The sequence below is a fragment of the Brassica oleracea genome, chromosome C8 (genome assembly GCF_000695525.1).
Source record: "Brassica oleracea var. oleracea cultivar TO1000 chromosome C8, BOL, whole genome shotgun sequence".
Lineage (NCBI taxonomy): Eukaryota > Viridiplantae > Streptophyta > Magnoliopsida > Brassicales > Brassicaceae > Brassica > Brassica oleracea.
Window position 1 is genome coordinate 19,423,067 of NC_027755.1, and position 21,971 is coordinate 19,445,037.

At 32.8% G+C, this 21,971-nt stretch overlaps 2 protein-coding genes across 2 annotated transcripts; one reads left to right on the plus strand and one right to left on the minus strand.

Annotated features, from left to right (window-relative positions):
• Window positions 1-6,273: 6,273 nt before the first annotated feature.
• Window positions 6,274-10,153, plus strand: LOC106309881 (DNA polymerase beta). Its single transcript, XM_013747025.1, has 14 exons — window positions 6,274-6,489; window positions 6,600-6,741; window positions 6,863-7,164; window positions 7,231-7,309; window positions 7,389-7,519; window positions 7,750-7,812; window positions 8,012-8,191; window positions 8,287-8,340; window positions 8,425-8,513; window positions 8,637-8,727; window positions 8,816-8,896; window positions 9,029-9,096; window positions 9,740-9,824; window positions 9,901-10,153. Exons 1-14 carry the CDS (start codon window positions 6,379-6,381, stop codon window positions 9,997-9,999), a joined length of 1,575 nt encoding a protein of 524 aa, XP_013602479.1. The 5' UTR covers window positions 6,274-6,378; the 3' UTR covers window positions 10,000-10,153.
• A 7,905-nt stretch (window positions 10,154-18,058) lies between these two features.
• Window positions 18,059-19,881, minus strand: LOC106308869 (putative F-box protein At5g62660). Its single transcript, XM_013745974.1, has 2 exons — window positions 18,810-19,881; window positions 18,059-18,129 (listed from the first exon to the last, which is right to left on the minus strand). Exons 1-2 carry the CDS (start codon window positions 19,879-19,881, stop codon window positions 18,059-18,061), a joined length of 1,143 nt encoding a protein of 380 aa, XP_013601428.1.
• Window positions 19,882-21,971: the final 2,090 nt, after the last annotated feature.

Genomic DNA, 21,971 nt, shown 5'->3' on the forward strand with positions numbered 1-21,971 from the left:
CGAAATGAGAAAAATGAGGTTACGAGATACAAAGCTCGTCTAGTGGCTCAAGGTTTTTCTCAAAGACCTGGAATCGATTATGAAGAAACGTATTCTCCAGTTATGGATGCCATTACATTTAGATTTTTGATGAGTCTAGCAGCTGATAAAAATCTAGAGATGCGTCTCATGGATGTTGTTACAGCTTATCTATATAGATCATTAGATACTGATATCTACATGAAAGTTCCTGATGGATTTAAAATGTCAGAAGCATTAAGTTCCAAATTTAAAGAGTTATGTGCAATAAAATTGCAAATATCACTATATGGGTTAAAGCAATCTGGACGTATGTGGTATAATCGTCTCAGTGATCATTTAACAAAAGAAGGATATGTGAATGATCCTATATGCACGCTGGTGAATTCACATCCCAAGCATTCAATGACTATTGTATGGTAATGGGAATTGAAGTTGAACATTCGGTTGCTCACGTTCATACGCAAAATGGTTTGGTTGAATCTTTAATTAAGTGTCTGCAATTGATTGCAAGACCATTGATCATGAGATCAAAACTTCCAACCTCTGTATGGGGACATGCTATTTTTCATGCAGATTCACTCATTCGGATCAGACCAAGTGCATACCATAAGTATTCCCCACTACAGGACAAATCAACTCCTCTTAGCACACCGATGGTCGTTAGGTCATTTAATATTGAAAGTGATCCATTTCGACCACCTGAGGAGAAAGAAGAGATACTTGGTCCGGAAGTACCATAAGATTGAGAATATATGTTGGTTGTGATTCTCCTTCAATTATACGATATCTAGAACCACAGACTGGTGACGTTTTTACGGCACGTTTCGCCGATTATCATTTTGATGAGAAAGTATTCCCAGTTCTAGGGGGAGAAAACAAAAATGTAGAAAATGACATCAAATGGAGTGTACCTTCATTACTATATCTTGACCAACCTACTAAAGAGTCTGAACTAGAAGTTCGACGAATCATGCATTTACAGAGTATAGCTAATCAGCTACCTGTTCAGAAACAAACGCTCGTAGCTACTTCTTCAAATCATGCTGAGATCATTGCACTCTATGAAGCAAGTAGAGAATGTGTATGGCTAAGATCAATAAGCCGATGGACGATACACGATAGTCTAAAACACGCCTGCAGCGTGGCAGACCTGCTAGTTCTAAGAATAAAAATCCTAGAAAACAAAAGGATGTCAAGATAAATGACACATCATGTGTTGCTCAAACAAATGACGGATATAGTAAAAGCGATAGAACAAAGCATATTCATCCGAAGTTCTTCTCATACACTCAAGAGCTCGTGAAGAAGAAAGAGATTGAAGTAAGATATGTCCAATCATGCGACAATGCAGCTGACCTCTTCACAAAATCGCTTCCGACTTCGGTATTCAGAAAACATGTTCGTAACATTAGAATGCGTTATCAGAAGGATCTATGACTGCTCATTCGAGGGGGAGCTTACGTAGTTGTACTCTTTTTACCTTACTATGGTTTTTCCCATTGGGTTTTCCTAGAAAGGTTTTTAACGAGGTAACATAGACAATAAGCAAGAAGCGATAGTGACACTGGTCTCCAAGGGGGAGTGTTATGAACATGTCAAAAGTTTCGGCACCGAATTTGACATGTTACGTAAATATAAATCATGTGGAGCCCACTGTCACTATGCATGCACAGTAACTTTACTTTTTCATTTCTATATAAACGATCGTTTCGATCGTTTGTAACACACACCATCTCTTCTCCTTCTAATAACATATTCTCTCTTGTTATCAGTGTTATCTTTTTCATACGGGTATAAAATTTTGCTTTATCTAAATTCCCGCGATACAATAAAATTTCAGTTCTTTTTATAACAACCATAAGGTTAGTTCTAGTGTTGCCGTGTCACACTGTGATTAACTATAAAACCCGGTTTACAACAGATTTTCCCGGTTACTGAGACATTGCCCTTTGTTTCTTGTAATCCAGAGTGCTCTCACAGACGCTCGAGACCATGTTCTTGAGATGACTGAAAAGGAAGTAGAGATTTTCTTCTAGAGAGAGAGTCAATAATTTTGCACCTTTAGTTGTTGTCGCATTCTTTTTGAGAGGTGTTGAATGGGCTTCAAGCCGAAAATAAAACTTGTTCCTTTGTTGGTTTACGGTTAAAAAAAAAATCAATTTCCATTCATTCAGAGAAACAAGTTTTCGATTTCTTAGGGTTTTCTTGGCTCGAGCCACACAAGAGGAATCAACACAATAATGGAGCAAGGTTCTCTCCAGAACATGACACATCAGCTTTTAAAATCAATGTGGAGTCGCCATGTCAATAAATGAAAAAACATTAAAACCAATAACAACATTTCGTTTCTCCACGTCATAATCCACGCAAGCTTAGTCACATGTCGATCGCTTTATCTTCTTTGACTTCAGATTCTCCAAGCAAAGAAACCCAGTGAATCAAGAATCAGTAAGGATGTCACTTACAAGACGAAATCGACAACAATTCTTTTGGAATAAAAACACCTCGAGTATCCAAAATTTAAAGCTTTGTGGCACATATTCTCAATAAAAACCCACAAAAGGTAAAATATAAACGAAACAATAACGTTGTTAGTGGTGGTTGTGAGATTGAGGTAGCAGATTATAGCGAGAATGCAAAGCAGATATGGTAATAAGAGAAATCCAGTGACATAGGTGGTGGAAAATATAGTGTGGTGGACATCATTGATAGAGATCCTACTGATATAGACGTTGGAGTATTTATTGAAGAAAATCTTTGCAAATAAATTTTAATGTTTTCGCATTTTTTATATGTTTCTGTCTTTTGGTGTTTTTAAGAGCAAAGATAGTTTTTAGAGAAATGAGTTTAATTTGTTAGATCAAAACTTAGAAATATAACCTGCTTTGATACTTATTGGTCTAGATTCTAAACTTTCAAGTTATGTGCCGCATTATCCCATCGAAAAACACTAACAACAATGTGTTATTAGATTTCACGCCGGGTTAGGATGATGATGACGAGATTGAGAAAAATCTGGAGAGTTTGATGCTAAGGTTTGTTAACCGAGATCCAAGTGGATTTCATTATGAAGATTGCAAAGAAACTATATTGCCGTTCTTTTTTTAACTGTCACAGAAAAAGATTGAACAAATTGCTGATATTTATTAAGAAGCTTAAGGTTTGTGTTGAATTGTTCCACAAGTGGACGAGACCCATGTCCAGGAGGAGGAATATCTTTGTTCTTCCCTAGAATCTGAAAAAAAAGATGCAGTGATATAGCCATATAGGTGACTAGATTTGAAGGAGGGTTAAGGTGATGATGATGACAACATCAAGAGCTCTCTTTTCTCTTTACTCTGTTATGTGTGTACTTGGTTTATACAGCTTTGCTTACATATACTGATATAAATAATGTGTTCACCGATTTTTAAAATTCATTATCTACTCTATTAAAATTGAAGTACAAATTAGAATTAACCCTTATTTTATCTTAAATATTACAAGATTATGCCACTGCCTTATTTTCTTTTAAAAACATTGAATAACTAGCCTAAATCAATTGAATTTTTGAAACAAAAATCTCGAGTCTCCTTAACTAACCATATCTTGATTATATCTCCTACTGCCGATAGAAACTCCCATCTATCAATTATTCTTTTTTTGGCAGCTATCAATTATTCATATTACATCTATAATAATAATAATCCAATTTTGTAAAACCGAGAAAATAAAAGTGACGTAAATTGTCCATGTTAGAAAGTTAAGACTTAAGAGCATCACTAAATATTGTTTTCATGTCTAACCGTAAATCAAACCCAAACCATGGAATATGTGTTTAAATTTAGTATATCCAATTGTGAACGTGCGTTTCCGATTTATTGTATAGTATTTCTAAAGCAAACTGCACCCAATCCCATGGTTTGTTATACTGAACATACATTTTCGAAGCACACACTAAATTAGCTCCAAAAAATAATATTAAAATCATTGTCATTCCATAACTGCTTCTATTTTTAAGTTATCAAATTGACCAAAACGATATAGATTTTTCAAACACAATCTGTATTTAAAATAAACATGAAATATTCATTTCCTATATATTAACACATAATTTGGAAATATGTCAATTTTTTCATTAATTTACATTACCTTCTATTCCACATGCTAATTAATACATAACTAATCAATTACATAATTCTAACTATAAAAAAAATTCCAAGAAATAAATTTATATCGCTAATCTTAACAATAAACTATTAAAATAAAAAGGAACAGCTTTTAATTGCTTGAAGATTCTTATATTCCTTTTCAAAACGTGTAAATGTCTGACTGGTGTAAACGCATCAATTGTGGTTACTATTGCAGGAGTTTGTGGATATGGATAGTTGCGGTTTTAAGTGTTACTAGATTTCGACCCGCACACCCGTGCGGGTGTTTATTTTTATTTTTGATTCAAAATAATTATTTGTTTTTATAATTAGTAAATATATATTTTAATATTTACCATATAACTAATTATATATTATTATATTTAAACAAATTGTATCGTGAGAAGGTTTGTTGGTCGATATTGACCAAATGGTTGATATATAATAATAATTGGAGTTATCCTATTCAAATGATAAAAAAAAACAATTCTTAGTTTTTATGCTCACTTTGTAATCCGAAAAATAACGAACTAATAATATATTATTTGTTGAATTTTCATTGACTGAATATATGATAATTATATGGTTTGTGTTTGCCATAGGAAAGTTAAAAATTTATAGTGTAGCAGTGTACGATAATAAGATGCCATTCTATTTTTGGTGTGATTCCAAATTTATAAGAGTTTGGATTCCTTAAAGGAAGAGGTGATGAATAGTTAATATTTTTAATTAATTCTGGTTTTAGTAATATTATTGAATTGACGTTTGTTTGGGTTAACTACTACGTACGGTTTGGTTAGTTATTTAAATTAGATTTAAATGGTTTGATTTAAGTGTTAAACATGGTTTAAGCTAGTGGCATAAACTTGTAATATTTAAAGAAAACTGAGGGTTAATTTTAATTTGTACTCCAGTTTTAATAGATTAGATTAAACGCTTTGTACGATTAGTACATCGATTAGAAATTGGGGAGGTTCCTGATAATTATATATGAATGGTTGACACTTTATATAATTATATATATATCAAAAATCATATTATTATAACTAATATAAAAATTATAGTATTAAAGTTTTATAAATAACTTTTGGGTTTAAATATATGTGTGTATGTTATATATATATATATATTAATCTCTAAAATATTATGGCATATATTTTTGTTTTGAAGTTTTATAATATAAAAAATATAATATAAATACTTTAATACTATAAATTTTATATTATCTCTATTTAAATTTAAATTATATATATATATATATGTATATATATATTTATGCCATTTTTAAAAAAATATTTTTATTGTCTTTCCAGTATTTTTAAAACAAGCTTTTGATTTTAAGAAATTTGGAGCGATGCAAAGCGGTTCATAGTATTATCTGTGATTATTGTAAAATGCTAAAAACCACTAATAACCACAAATACATCATTTGAGGGTGGTAGCAACAATATATTTAGTTAATTTCTTCTTAACCTAATAGACATATATTTATTTATATATAGCTTCTTATAGCTTTAAAGCATATTAGATTTACTGAACAACCTAAACATGTCTATGAAAACAACTATTACTCTTCTTAAAATGTTAAACTTTTTAAAACTGAATAACAAATTCAAGTAAAAATGCTTCATTCGTGGAAATGGTTACTCTATCCTTTCAATGTTAAACCAACAAGATAAATTAATAAATATATATATATATCACTAAAACAATTAATATTCTTAAACCAGTTAATAAAATGCTGCATATAACTATAAACTATAAAATCATATTAAACATCAAAAAATATTGGTAAGAGTAAAAAATATATACCAAAATTATGTATGAATTTTTTGAACAATTTAAATTTTAAAGGAAATATCCGTGCGGACGCACGGGTCAGTATCTAGTATCTAGTATCTTCTTAAAAATAGTTAGTCGTAGCATTGTAACGGTTTTGAATTGGTTTTCGGTTATCAATCTGGTTATGTTTCAATACGCAAAATAAAATAAGGAAAATTGAAATAAACAACCAATTAACCTAACCATAAGGTTAGTTCTAGTGTTGTCGTGTCACACTGTGATTAACTATAAAACCCGGTTTACAACAGATTTTCCCGGTCTGATTTCGATTCGGTTCGTTCAAGCGTAACTCCTCCTTCGAACGGCACAGTAGTTCACAAAAATTTGCCGTTCGGTGCTTCTGATTGGGAATACGGAGCAAATTAGCGAGTGAAGGAGCAATAAAATGGCGCCAAAGCGAGGAAGAAACCGGTCGCCTTCTCCGGACCGGAACGGGATGTTCGGCGGAATGGTAGTTTTCATGGTGGACACCGGAGTCCAGCGCCGTCGATTGCAGGTTTGTGCTCGGAGAGAGAGATAATCAAATTTTTCTCAACTTTTTTTTTAAAAAAAAAAGCTCGTCACATCACATTCAAATATCCCATTATTTGCCTATTTGAATTGAAGATATGGAAGCAGAAGCTGGTTCAAATGGGAGGAGCAGTGATCGAGGAAGGTTCGTTGACGAAAAAAGTCACTCATGTTCTCGCCATGACTCCCGAAGCTCTTGTCGGAAAATTCCAGAAAGAACCTCTCTCTCGTTTTAAAGGAGTAAGTTTAAAAAGAAAAAAAGTGATATATTTATGTATGGAAGATACTTCAGGTCAAAAAGGAGAGAGTTTATTCTTTTTTTTCTTGTACATTGGATTTCTTTTTTTTTTTTTTTTTTTTTTTCCTTCTGCGTTACCAGTGGTTAGAAGATAGTCTAACTTCAGGAGAGAAGGCTAATGAAGACTTGTATCTTCTCAAATTTGAAGATCCAAACAAAAAGTCTTTGCCTGCAAGGAGTGGTAGTGAGGATCAGCCATCAACTCCAAAACGAGCTAGGGACTCCCCTGATTCTTCTGATACCGTAGGCTTAGAAACCCAAAACAATACACAGGGATCACCTACTAGTTGCAGTGTTCCCTCTACTAGTGCTTGCCCTGGAGAAGGCATTTCAGAGACTCCCTCTACTAGTCCACAATCAGAGGTTGACTCTTTTGGTGATGGTTTTGTTGCTATTGGAAGTTCTTATTAATCTTGTTTTGATTTATAGCCCACATCCGTTTACAAACCACCCGATTTGAACAGAAACATCACTGAGATATTTGGGAAGCTGATAAACATATATAGATGTAAGATTGTTACTGGTGTTAATTTTTTTTATATATTGCTCTCTTATAGGATCTTAACTCTTTTTCTCTCTTTCAAAAGCTTTGGGTGACGATAGAAGATCCTTTAGCTATTACAAAGCTATACCCGTCATTGAAAAGTTTCCCACCAAGATTGAAAGCGTTGATCAGCTCAAACACCTCCCTGGGATTGGAAAGTCGTTGACAGATCATGTGAGTGAAAAAATGTGTTCAACATTGCATACTCTTACCCTTTAATGCATGTGGTACTTCCAAGTTTTTCTGCTGCTCTAGTTCTAAGCTTTTGTATCATTAATAGCTTCACTATGAATTAGTTTGATAAGCTTTTGGCAAGCACTATATACACTGATGCATTGTCTTTTTGACCTTTGTTTTGTGTTTCTGTGAGAACTTAACATTATTCTTCTACATGAGTTTGGCAGATTCAAGAAATCGTGACAACAGGGAAGTTATCCAAGTTAGAACACTTTGAAACAGATGAGAAGGTAAATTTTAAGTCCTTAACTAAAGTTATCATTTTTCATTTTCAGTAAAATATAAAATCACATCATTTGCTTCTTTTTTTTCTTGATCTAAATTCATTTAAGAAATTACTGTGCATGACCTGGAGCTAGAGAACCATGTCTAATATTTTTCTTTTGCTAATTGTTTGCTATTTGGAATGTTTCCTTACTTTGATTGAAGGTACGTACGATCAGCTTGTTTGGGGAAGTTTGGGGGATTGGTCCTGCTACTGCACTCAAGCTATACGAGAAAGGACACCGCACGTTAGAAGACTTGAAGAACGAGGATTCACTAACGCATGCGCAGAGGCTGGGGTTGAAATATTTTGATGATATCAGAACAAGGATTCCACGCCAAGAGGTGTGATTCCTAGACTTCCGACTTGAATTGTGCTTGCCTTTTATATCCTTGGTGTAGCTTTCTCCTTATATTTTCTCACTTTTTTTGTGTTGTAGGTGCAGGAGATGGAACAACTTCTACAGAGAGTGGGCGAGGAAGTCTTACCTAGAGTAATGAACTTTTCAGTTTATCGGTTTACTCTTCTTTTGGATGTAGAAAATCCTCTCAACGTAATACATCTATCTTTTCTGCAGGTGGATATTGTATGTGGAGGATCATATAGACGTGGGAAAGCTACTTGCGGAGATCTAGATATCGTTATCACACATCCTGATGGACAAAGGTATGTACAATCTTGTTTCCTCTTCTCCTGAGTTTTCGTTTCTAAAACGTTTTTGCATCTTATGAAACTTGTCTTTGCTTATTGCCCTGGCTCCTGGCTCCTGGCTCCTGGCTCCTGGCTTAGTCACAAGGGCTTCTTGACAAAGTTTGTAAAGCGTTTGAAGGAAATAAACTTTCTTAGGGAAGATCTCATCTTCAGTACCCACAGTGAAGAGGTAGCTTCGACATTATGTTCCAGTTTCTTGTGCATTTGGTTTGTCAAATTCTCTCTTACAGCATTTGATATAAGATTCTTTTCAATAGGGTACTGGTTCAGGCGTCGACACGTATTTTGGTCTGTGCACTTATCCTGGTCAGGAGCTGAGGCGCCGTATTGATTTAAAGGTAACACTGGAAACTCCTCAAGCCACGCTCATTGCAAAAGATAATCTAATTTGGGTTTATCAAACAAACAAAAAAAGAACAAGATGCGTTGATTCATCACCATGTCTGACTCTGCATTGCTTTTTCTAACAGGTTTATCCGAGGGATATACATGCATTCGGACTAATAGCCTGGACAGGGAACGACGTGCTGAACAGAAGGTATGAACATAATAATAGTCCATTATGCATCTCACCAAAGATAGTCAGAGCCGTGCGAGCACTAATCACTGCCCGAAGCGACCAAATTTTTTTTTATGAAACTATGTCTAGAATCCCTAATAGTTTATTGTAATAGAACTGCAGAACAATTTTTTTGGTCATCTGAAATGTATAGAAAAAATTATCAGTAAAAATGTATAGAGAAAATATTTTTATTTAGTTATTTACCCAGATTTTTAGGAAAAACAAAACAATTGTTTCCGTATTTTGTTTGGTTTCTTAAACAAACCATGTTTTCAATTATATATCAGTTTTTGCTTATCCATATAAATATTAAAGAGGCTATGTTTTATAGTTGTTTAACATAAGATCTAGTTAATGAAAGTTAATCATAATTTTTTTTTTTTTAAAGATGTGCTAGGCCAATGAGGGAATGATTATTTCTCTCTCCTGTGAGCACAGATGTTATAAACTTAGTTACCAAAGATATGATATCATAGCTTTTTTAATATAAAAATGATGCCGTAAGCGATAGTTTCTTTTTCCCTCATGTGTGGCACGGCTCTGAAGATAGTGTTGCTAAAATAATAAAGATCACACACACACATCCTTATATATATTTGCTATGCCATGGAAAATGCAGGCTGAGATTGCTAGCGGAATCCAAAGGATATAGACTCGATGACACTGGACTGTTCCCAGCTACTCACAGCTCAAGTGGTAACCGGGTAAGGGGAACAACAGTGTGAATGATTAAAATGATTTTATTATTGTTTGAGCATTGTGATAATGTTTCCTTGTCAGGGTGGTAGAGCAAGTGCCAGCATGAAACTCTCCACAGAGAAACAAGTTTTCGATTTCTTAGGGTTTCCTTTGCTCGAGCCACACGAGAGGAATCTTTAAGTAACTCACTAAGCCTTTTGGTTCTTGTTTAAGTTATGTTCTTCTGTAAGGAATCAGTTGTTATTGTAAATTGCATATCTATGGGCAAAGTTATGATGTTAATGCTCTGTAATATTTCCTCTAATGTTAAAAACTACTAGGTTTTAATTTAACTTTCTGGACGTCTTTATGTATTCGACGTGTTGTGAGTTGTGACCATATTAATTTACCATTTTTCTAAACAAACTAATCACACGTCTCTCATAAAGCGTTATGAGTGAGAAAAGAAACGTCCCACATCGGAGACAGAGGAGATATGACTTGTTTATATTACTCTAGAAAGCATCAGGGGTCACGACCTTGCATATCCTTGATTTCTAAGGAGACAGTCCTTTAACCCTGGTTGATGACTCATTGCCGTGTGATCAGAGCGTGATTAGCGGCTAGGTTTGTCTTCGGACTCTCCGTGTTGTAAAGGATCGTTACCTAGCCTAGCCTGGTCTTGACCACGGTTAGGGTGGTTGCACGGTTGTCTGACGGTTCCCATTTTTTCATTATTCGTTTCTTCACATCCTTTTTTGTCTTCTCATTTCCACCCTTAATTTTTTTACCAACACAAAATCTGATTTAAACACTTCCGTTTTTTTGGTACTGCACAAACATACGTTTTTACACAAAAATTCAGAAGACCATATAACAAAAAAAACTATCAAAATAAAATTTAGTCACTTTCATACAGATCAATGCATGTCAATGCGAAATTAAATTTGTTTTAGCATTGTTCTGTTCTATCTAGTCACTGAATTTTAACATTATAACATTTTTCATTTTTTCACCACATCCATTTTTGTCTTTTTATTTCCACCCTCAACTTTTTAATTACCAACACAAAATTTCACTTAAACACTCCAACTTTTTGGTACTGTACAAACAAATGTTATCACACATAAATTCAGGAGACCATATGAAAAAAAAAACTATCAAAATAAAACCTCTTTTTCATTTTTTTCACCACATCCATTTTTATCTTCTTATTTCCACCGTCAACTTTTTAACTACCAACACAAAATCTCACTCAAACACTCGCTTTTTTTAAACTGCACAAACAACATTATTACACAGAAATTTAGGGGACCATATGACAAAAAATATATCAAAATGAAATTTAGTAACTTTCATACATGCATTGATGATGCATGTCAATGTGAAATTATATTTGTTTTAACATTGTTCCATTCCGACCTAGTCATTGAATTTTAACATTGTAACAATTTTCATTTTTTCACCACATTCATTTTTTGTCTTCTTATTTCCACTCTCAACTTTTTAACTACCAACACAAAATTTCACTCAAACGCTCCAGCTTTTTTGGTACTGCACAAACAGACATTATTACACAGAAATTCATGGGATCATATGGCAAAGAAACTATCAAAATGAAATTTAGTCACTTTCATACGTGCATTGATGATGCATGTCAATGTAAATTTATATTTGTTTTAACATTGTTCCATTTCGACCTAGTCACTGAATTTTTATATATGCTTGCAGTAAGTTGATAGTGGTGTTTTTTTTAGTCTCAGCTTCTGTGTTTTTCTTGACATGTGATGTTTGTACGCAGCTACGAATTATATGGAAAGATTAAGAGAACGGTAATGCTTCAAATCTCCTTATGCTTTTCTGAACTAAAACTCGGTTAGTTAGGATGGTTTATTCTTAGTAATGATCCACGGAAAAACCTTGGTGAGATATAAAAATGTGAATTTGGTTTCAAATTTTTCGTTTCTTCGGAGTTATTGGCTTCTCAAGACTGTTTTATTTTCTTAGCAAAACTCTAAGAAGTTGACAGTTTCTGTTTTGCACCATTGTGATTTTTTGACAGATCTCCGGAACGTTTTTGTGTAGCGAGTATGGAGGACCTGAAACACTGTTTGTCATACCCTTCATCGACATGTGAAATACCCTCTATGAAAGAGAACTTCTTAGAGGTCCACCAGCCACACGAACAACTATCAAATGGTCACTCGTGATCATGTAGATAAGGATTGGAAAGAATGGACTGGTACTGATTAGTAACACCAAACCTCAAATCATCAAAAATATAATCCTTTGAGTTAATTAGTTCAACAATGATGTATGTATCCATCTAGTTATTAGCCCTGTTCTTAGCTTCTAATAGTAAGTTCTAACAGTAGACAACTTTCAAGAATTATGGCATGTTATAACAAACGCAACTCTAGCTCTTTAAGAGGTGATACTTATCAATCTATAAACTTTCTTTTGTGTCCATGCTGGTTCCATGTATGGTCAGAGACAGAGTGTTGATCATTCTTACGTATTTTACATAAAGCCTAATTATATTCACCAATGTTCACATGAATTTAACATGAATCCAATTTTTTTATAAAGCCAGATAGTGCATTCGTTGATGTTAAAATTAATACTGCAAAATTAAATGCACAACGTTACCAGAATTTAAGTAATATATGATTATTGTGAAATCTAATACTTTGAAAATGTGTGTACTAGTTGCTAGCCGTTCATATATTACTAATAATTTAGATACTAAAAAATATATTTGTAGTTTTATTAGGTGTTCAATAAAACTAACTAAATAGTTTTACATAATCATAAAACCACGTATGTGAATGCACGATTACATAATCATTCAATTTTCTCTCATTTTCCCAAAAAATGAGTTCCTCTACCACAATAAAAGTGTCCAAAGAAACTGTTTATTAAAGGAAAATCCATAAAAACAAACCCAAACATAAGAAGAATGAGAAAGAACTCTCTAAAGAACATATGGAAAAAAATCAAGAACAATATGTCAATGGAGGTGAAACAAGAAGAATGGTGAATGAAGAAAAAGATGATGAGTTGAATTTAATATTCACTACAAAAAATAATAATTAAGGAGCTATTTGTTTATTTATGTTTTAAGTTGTCTCGTAAAAAGTGGGTTAAAATGTTTTTTATCCACATTTCCAGCCTGTAAAAAAATAAAAATACCAAGATATTTTATGTTTATAATTAGAAGAAGAATAAGATGTATTTTATGCTATTAATTTTAATGAAGAAGATGCAAAAAATTTTATCCACATTTCAATCAAATAAAAAACTTTGGTATGAAAAATTTAGTCACACTGTTATTTTCTAACTGAACTATCTAAACCAATCGAGATAACATCATCAACCAATGATGTACAAAAATTGCTTACTTTTTACTCAAAAGGCAAAATACATGTAAAGTCTTAAGATATACAATTTTCGAAAATCGTTTTCGCTTTATTGTATTTTCTAGTTTTGTTTGTTGTTAATGATTTGAAAGTGAAGAAAGATGTGAGACTAGTACAATGCATAGTTTATGCTGAAACTATTTAATCTTTCAATTGGAGACTAGTACAATGCATAGTTTATGCTGAAACTATTTAATTTGAAAATTATAAATTATGTGATTAAATGGGTTCTTTTATCTTTTGTAGTTAAGAGATATGAAGAGAATAAAGTAGAGAAAGTGAGGAATAGAGAAAAATGTAATAAACTAACATTGAAATTCAAAAGAAGATAAAAATGATTTGAAGATAGGAATGGATTCGAAGAAACCAAAGATTTATGAAGAGGACTGCGATGAAGAAACAGAATATGATGAACAGAAAGATATTAAGAAAGTTGAGTGAATTAAGTTTAGTTCCATGATGGTTTTTTGTGGAGGTTTTAATTATAAAGTCGTTCGTCTTTTGGATGTTTTGTTTTTAGATAATATCCCTTTCTCACGCGTTTCTCCTTTCAATTGGAGACTAGTACAATGCATAGTTTATGCTGAAACTATTTAATCTTCTATTATTTTTTTTGAAAAATGGCTAACTATTTAATCTTATATGTTCTCAATTATATACAATATTTCTTATTAATTAATGGTGCTGTTTGTTTGGGGAGCCTAAAACTTTACTTTTGTTACATATTTTATTTTGATTAGAAAAATAAATTTAAAACATTAATTAATTTAAGTTCGTTGATGTAGACCATTGATATGTAACGTCACCCAGCAAAGCCGCAATATACATTGTTTCTAAAGAGATCATAATACCAGGTAAAATAATGATAAATAAGTTATTTTTTATTTTATTTTATGACCAAGACACGTCGTTTATTTAACACAAAAATGTTATTCAGCTTTTCAGCCTTCATTTCTTCTTGAATAACCAGATAAACCAAATGTGTAGTGTAGTAAGATTACCATTCAGACTTCTTTCTTTTTTGTGATTAAGCAAAATGGCTTAATTGGATCAAAGACTGTGGTTGTTAACCTAGGTTTCTTGAGAATGCTCGGTCAAAGAAGAGATTGATAAGTATAAGTTCTTAAAACGAGTTAAGCAGGATTGCAAGTTGTTATCGGAAGTAAAGAGCGATAAGAGCAGCCTTATCATCAAAGTTTCTCAACTTGATATCTCAACTACATAATATTAATATTTTTACATAAATTAGTTGTTTGATTAAAATTTATTAACTAAAACAAATTCAAAGCATCTATTTGCCAATACATAGCAAAAAAAAGTTCTCAAGAGTATTCATTTTTTAATCAAATTCTCAAGAGTATCTAAAAGTGTCTTTTTAGATATTTTCTCTCCTCTTTCCTAATTATTATAATTTTTTCTGTTTTTTGTAATTAGTTAGATACTCATTAAGCACCTCCTCTAAGAGAGAGCTTCTTGACATCTTGAAACAAAACTGAACAGCTAATATCGTAAGTAAAATTATATTTTTTTAAAAAATAATAATAACAGCTGAACTCAGCAGTCAGCAGGCATGGCTCTTTATGTCGACTTATCATCTATGTTATTAAAATTCAAACATAAATTAGATTTGTTTGGAAACATAGATAACAATTTTTTTAAAAAAAAAAATTATTTGGAAACGTAGATTGCAGTTAGAGATGGCAATCATGGACTTGGACCGCGGGTCTGGCCTGTAAAAGACTATCGCGGGACGGTATTGAGACAAGGTTTTCAAGGCCCGTAAATTTGTGGGCCTCGCGGGACGGGTCTTTGCGGGATTGGGCCTTTTACGGGATGAGCCGAAACGGATCATGCGGGATTACATGGACCCGCATTTTTTTTTCATTTCTTATTTTACCTGAAAAAAATGAGAGAGAGAGTGAGAAGAAAGCGATTCTTGTGACTTTTCCCCCATAAAACATAAGGAGTTCGGATGATGATGATTCGAGCTCCGGTGATGATGATTCGAGATTCGGTGATGACGACTCCAGCTCCAGCGATGACGATTCGAGCTCTGGTGGTGTTTTGATTTGGTTTTCTCTTTTTATTACACACAACTATGAATTGCTTTATTACAATGTGAGATTTCTTGTTTAAGTTGATTGGTTTTGTTTTCAGTATTGTAAAATTGTGTTTTTCTTAAATTAAATTTAGTTACAATGATGTTGTTTAAGAGAAAAGTTAGTTGTATATCATGTTACTTGTATAATTTGACAAAGTGATCACAATTTTTTTTTGAAATCCAAAGAATTACAAAGAGAGATGGTTTGATGAAGACATACAACACTTGAGCCAAGTTATTACAAAGACAACAACTCAAGCATATTTAAATTTAATAAAATCTTATGCTGATAACAAAAAAAATGCTATTAACTCAAGAACGCAAGCACAAACAGAGCTTTATGGCATTGATTTTGATAAGGCTTTAGTGAAGCTTAATGAGCTCTCTTCAACTCTCTTACAAAACTCTTCCACTTGAACATTCATGAAGGAAGCTGTAGTAGGCAGTTTGATAAGGAGGCATCCCGAGGGATGGCTCGCAAATTCGTATATGTTTTGCGGTACGGGTTTGGGCCGGCATTCTGAGGACCGCTGCCCGTGCGGGACAGGCCCGCTGTGACCCGCTCGATGACTAACCCGCCGCGGTACAGGACGGGATGGGTAAACATGTTTGACATCTCTAATTGCAGTTTAAAAAAAAAATTGTTTGGAAACATGGATTGCAGTTTCAAAAAAGAGGTTTGTTTGAAAACATAGATTGCAGTTTAAAAAAATATGTTTGTTTGGAAACATGTAGGAGTATATTAAGAAAAAAAGTAATGGACTTATATTTTTAAGAAAAATTTGAAGTCCATTATATTATGAGAAACTATCTATCTGATACCTATTCGGGTTTCCGGGATCAAAGATTTCAGCGTCATTCTAATATTTCTAAATTTCAGTCCGGGTTCGCTTCAGATTTTTGTGGGTTCGGTTCGAGTTCGGATAACCCATTTACATTACTTTTAAAATTTTAAAATTCATTATATTCAGGGCCGGCTCACTAGGGGGGACAAGCGGTGCTACCGCGCCGGGCCCAAGCATGTGTACCCCCGTATAATAATAATTAAGGAGCCCAAATTTTTTTATAAATCTATATTTTTATATATAGAAAAATTATAAATAAAATTGAAACGGACCCAAAATTATTAGATATGTATATATTTTTATTTTTATTACACTATATACAACATATTAGTAATTAAATTTTAAAAATATTTTAAACATTATCTGCATATAAATTTTATAGGGTAAAAAATGTTTTTGCCCTAGAGCCCCTAACAGTGTTGAGTTGACCCTAATATATATTTTAAATTTCTCAAAAACTATAAACAAAATAATATATTAAATATTAATTTGAATAACATATGTCAGAATATCTAAACTTAACATATAAATTAGTTTAGTTCAAATATTTGGATAGAGAATCAATAATAATTTTAAGTATTTTTGGTGTTTTGTATACTTTTACTATTTTATATATTTACTATTGATTATTTGTATATATTTTTAAGTATTTAAACCAGCTTAAAAGTATCGTATATATTCTATATGTTTTTATATATATTTAATATAAAAAATAATATATATATAAGTATATAAATATATTTCGGATACATTCGGATATAGGTTTTAATTTAATTTTTTGAACGTCTTTATGTATTCGAGGTGTGATGATCATATTACTTTACCATTTTTCTAAACAAAATTAACCACACGTCTCATAGATAGCGTTAGGAAATGAGAAAAGAAATAAGAAACGTCCCACATCGGAGACACAGAGGAGATATGACTTGTTTATATAACTCTAGAAAGCAACAGGGGTCACGACCTTACTTGAACAGGATCTGTTCTATAGGAAGTACCTTTGTATCCTTGATTTCTAAGGAGACAGTCTCTTAACCCTGGTTGATGACTCATTACCGTGTGATCTGAGCGTGATTAACGGCTAGGCTTATCTTCGGACTCTCCATGCTGTAGAGGATCGTTACCTAGTATGGTCAAGACCATGCTTAGGGTGGTCGCACGGTTGTCTGACAGGTCTCTTTTTTTCATTTCACTACATCCATTTGTTTCACCCTCAACTTTTTTCTACAATAACGAAATCTCGCTACAACACACTGGCTTTTTCGTAGTACCCAAACAGATGGAAAATAAACTAATCAAAGAGGGAACTTTGAGAAGACTCTGTTGATGAAATTGTCGGAGTATGCACTGAGGGTATCTCAAAAGTTCTCACTTCCATACATGCATTGATGATGCATCATCGTGTCACTGTGAAATTATTTTATGACAGTTGATAAAAAAAAGTTATGATGTTTTGGTCTGATCTTAGTAATGATCTACAGAAGAACCTTGGTGAGACTTGAGAGATATCAAATGTTAATATGGTTTCAATAGAAAGTTTATTTGTTCTTAGTTATAAGCTTCGTAAGTCTGTTGGTTTCAAAACTGTTTTATTGAGTAACAACAACAATCGTTTTGGTTCATATCGACTGGATTCAAGAATATTAAGTGAGGCTAACCTGTGGCGAAGATAAAAGCTGAGCATCGTGATTACTGAACCGTGAATGGAGAAGAGAACAAAATAAACTTTCCAGAAGTAACCAACGGTCATATGGCATGGACAGAGTTCTATTTTCAATGCAGCCAACCTAGGAGCAAGACTTTCTATTAGCTAAGGGGAGCATCAGACATTTCCAAATCTACAAGAAGAACATACATATTGGAACGTATTGTTGTAAACATTGAGTCAGTGTACGTTAATTATCATCAAGGTCTTCTTCGGGGTCAAGAGCGAAATCCAACCAAGTTGAGTCAGTGACACTGGACACTGACTCAGTGCATGTTACCAAAAACATTCATATTCAAAAGAAAGAAAAAAAGTTACGTAGAAGGGAATGTTACTATATGTTTTACCAAAGAAAAATGTTCTTGTATGGCATTTCAGTTGGTATTCTCAAAAGACTTATGATTATGAATGTGTTTTTTGGTTATTGAATTTCAAACATCTCTAACGACCATGCTCAGCGTAGTCATCGCAGGCTTGTAATAGAAAAGTATGTGATTTTTTTGGGTGTAAATGTGATTTTTATTATTATTTTCTAAAGAAATCGATGATAAAAACTGTAGTAACTGAAGGGAACTAAATTATGATACTATGATAAAAAATTGATAATAAGCACACGCAAGTTTATAAGAATATTATCCTCAGAATAATAACTTACATAGAGATTAAATCAACTTAATTTTTATAACTTGTATGAAAACAATAATATTAGATATAAAACTTAGTATTTAACTTCTGTTATTTTTTTTCAGATTCTTTTTTATTTTTCTTAATCTTTTTAGATTTGGTAGCTCGCTTCTTCGATCTTGCAATTTTTCTCTCCTCTTCCCAGTCGAGAGAAGATAAAAAATCGCTATAGATGAGGCTCTCACTCTGGTCCATAAACATGACGTCAACACGTACCTCAGCTCCTTCGTCCATATTAAACCATCGGTCTGGTATACCTTCGATCTCAATCTTTCTCATATCATTGCTCCGAAGATCATAAGAGAGAATGTGAAAAGGAGAAATAAAATCTTCTGGTATCAGGAGAACGTTGCCATTTTGAGTTGTACCTTGAACCTTGAAGCTATTAACCAAAGGCAGCTGAGAAGGCTTCAAAACCAAACTCTTGCACGACCATTTCTCGCTCCCGACATCTTCCACAGTCCATAAAGCCAAGACACCCTTGTCTCTAAGATTGATTTGGTCAAATAGAGTTGCTTTTCCACCACACTCCAAAAGAGTGAGATCATCTTTCAAGATACTTTCATCTAGCTTGGGTACATGGATCATGTTGAACTCTTCGGATCTAATGTCGAAACTCACAACAACAAGTCTATAAAGATCAAGCCAAGCCAAGTAATATATAACCCCATCGATAGAGATTCCTCCTTTGGAAGGCACGTGAGGACAAAAGTCCGTTGGAGTTAGAGCAGCCTTTCTCCAAGAACCTCGTCCATGTTTCAAGACAAGGACTCGATTCTCTGAACTTATGACTACCCTAGTTTCTTCTAAGAATACGCTTACAAGGGAGATCACTTTGTACTTATTGCTAATAGGGTCGTATCCGAAAAAATAGGCCACGTTTTTTTCTCCTCCTGGAGGTACGACCATGTGCTTGGATTTGCTGAAGGGTAAGGTGATAAATTGTCCGGTGGCAGGGTTATGGATGCGAGGTTTTTTCCAATAGACGTAGAACATGAAGCCACCAAGATTTTGCAAGATGTAACCTCCCATCTGTGTGTCGTTCTGACTGTGGTCAACTACAAAGGTAGACGTAGCGGGCCCAGTGTCTTGAGGAGCCAGTGTGAGTAGGACATAGTCATCGTAGGTGGTTTGATCCCGTAAACACATGTAAAGACGAGGGGATGGGACGGTGAGGAAACGGTTACAGAAATAACGTGAGCGGATGAGTGATAACCAGGGCTTTGAAACGCACATGAATCCCATCAGGGATTTCGAAGGCAATCTCGTGAGAATCTCATCCGTCACTAAATGCATAGGAAGCTCCGGTGTAACGGTACACAAACTCATCGTCAAGCTCAATCTTGGAGAGAAAGTTATCTCAGTGATTTAGGGTTTATAAATTTATGGAGGAGGTGTTAAAAGCTGTACTTGCTTCCTTTTTCTTCTTCTCAATGGTTAATTTCCTTTTATTTTGATTTTCTTTCGAGTCTTAGTTTACTTTTTTAGCCGTTTGATCCTAGCATATTCTTTTATTTCATAATTAAACCTTTTCTTGAAAATAAATTCGATATTCTTCAAGAAGCGAGTAATTTAGTTTCTAGTTTATGTATATGTTATGCTTCCACAGTGAGAAATAAGGAAACTTTCTATGAAACAAGGGATGAGTATTTGGTATTTTTCTTCTTTACACCCCAAACGAGAGAATCAAACATCCAAAAGATTTTATTTTCTTTTTCTTGGAAATCATTTTACAAAAAAAAAAGATTTTTGGTAAAAAAAAAAAAAAAAAAAAAAAAAAAAATTTTTTGTAAAAAAAAAAAAAAAAAAAAAAAAAGATTTCTATATTTCTACCATCACTCGGAGACGAGGTAGATAGGTACATATGGCAGAGGACAGCATGGGAAGAGAAAATACAAAGGACAGCATGAGTACGTGGCAGTAGCAGAGTAGATGGGGAGAACTATTGAGTAAACCGCCACGTGGCTGCTTGTGATTGGAAAAAGAAGTTTGATACAAGATAAAAAAACGCCATGCATCGTCTGCTTCTTTTTCTTTTTTTTCTTCTTTTTTTTTATAATAATTATATATTAATATTTCATCCCAAAATGGCAAATCGGAGCAATACATAGATCCCGGCTACAAAGTAAACGCCATGCATCGTCTTCTTCGTTAATCAAGAAAATTGTATCGTGAGTTTGTTAGAGTCATCTCCTCATCTTTTCTCTGAGTTATTGACACTTATTTAATGGAGTTTCTCTCTATGTTGTTCTAGAGTTGTTTCTTCAATCTTCACTCTTCACACATTGAGATTGGATCCTTGTTTTATGAACATCGATTCAAGGTTACAATTCATCTTTTTCTTCGATACAGTTTCTCTGTATCAAAGAAGAAGTATTATTTAATTGCTTGATTAGCAAGCTAAAGCGTCCGTGTTGATTGTTCCGCGCACATTCAAACTTTTTTTCTTTCCCTTTGTGATTAAGTCAATGGATTGATTGATCAGATGAAATAGTTATTACTACCCCAATTTCCTTGGCATATCGCAACATGCGGACATCATCTCCTTCAGAATTATACAATGTATGTTTTCCTGTATTGTGCGCAAACATAATAACTTTTAAAAATTAATTTTATTACATTAATTTTATTTAATTAATTTTATTCTGTTTTAAAAATATAAAGTAATCATTTAAATTGAGATTCCACTTTTTTTTTTTTGACAGCAAGACATTCACAGATTCATAGAGATTCCACTTAGTTTATGAAATTTTAACCTACACTGGCATTTAGCTTAAATAAATAAAAGTTATTTTGTTTTTCAGAAATAATAATTTTTATACATCTTTTTATTGTTTATAACGATCAATAGATATATCACATTTTTTAAATAATTTATGTCATCAATTTCTTCTTATAGTGGTTATAAACTTAAACAGTTGATTGGTAAATAATATTTTTTTTTGTCACAGAAATAATATATATATATATATATATATATATATGTCATTATTAAAAAGGAATGATATAATTATTTAAGAGAAATAGTATATATTCTAAAAATATTTTTGTAAAAGTAGATAAAACTAGCAGATATAAAGCATAAGTAGTTTATATAAAAAAATTATTTGTAGAATAAAAAATACTATAAAAACTATTTACATATGTTTATCTATATTTTATTATTTTATATCTTAAACATGAAATATAATATTATGTTTATATATTATATTGAAAATAATTGAAAATTCCAATAAACAAATGAATATTATTGGTTTTTGTTATGAATTTGTTTATTTTGCAGGTTTATGATAAATCACTATATATTTATTACCTTATATTTTTTTCTATAACTGAACTATGTCATAATTAATTTTATATTATGTCATAGTTAAGATCCATGCCAAATTTTTGTTAGTCATGTCATATTTTTTTAGAAT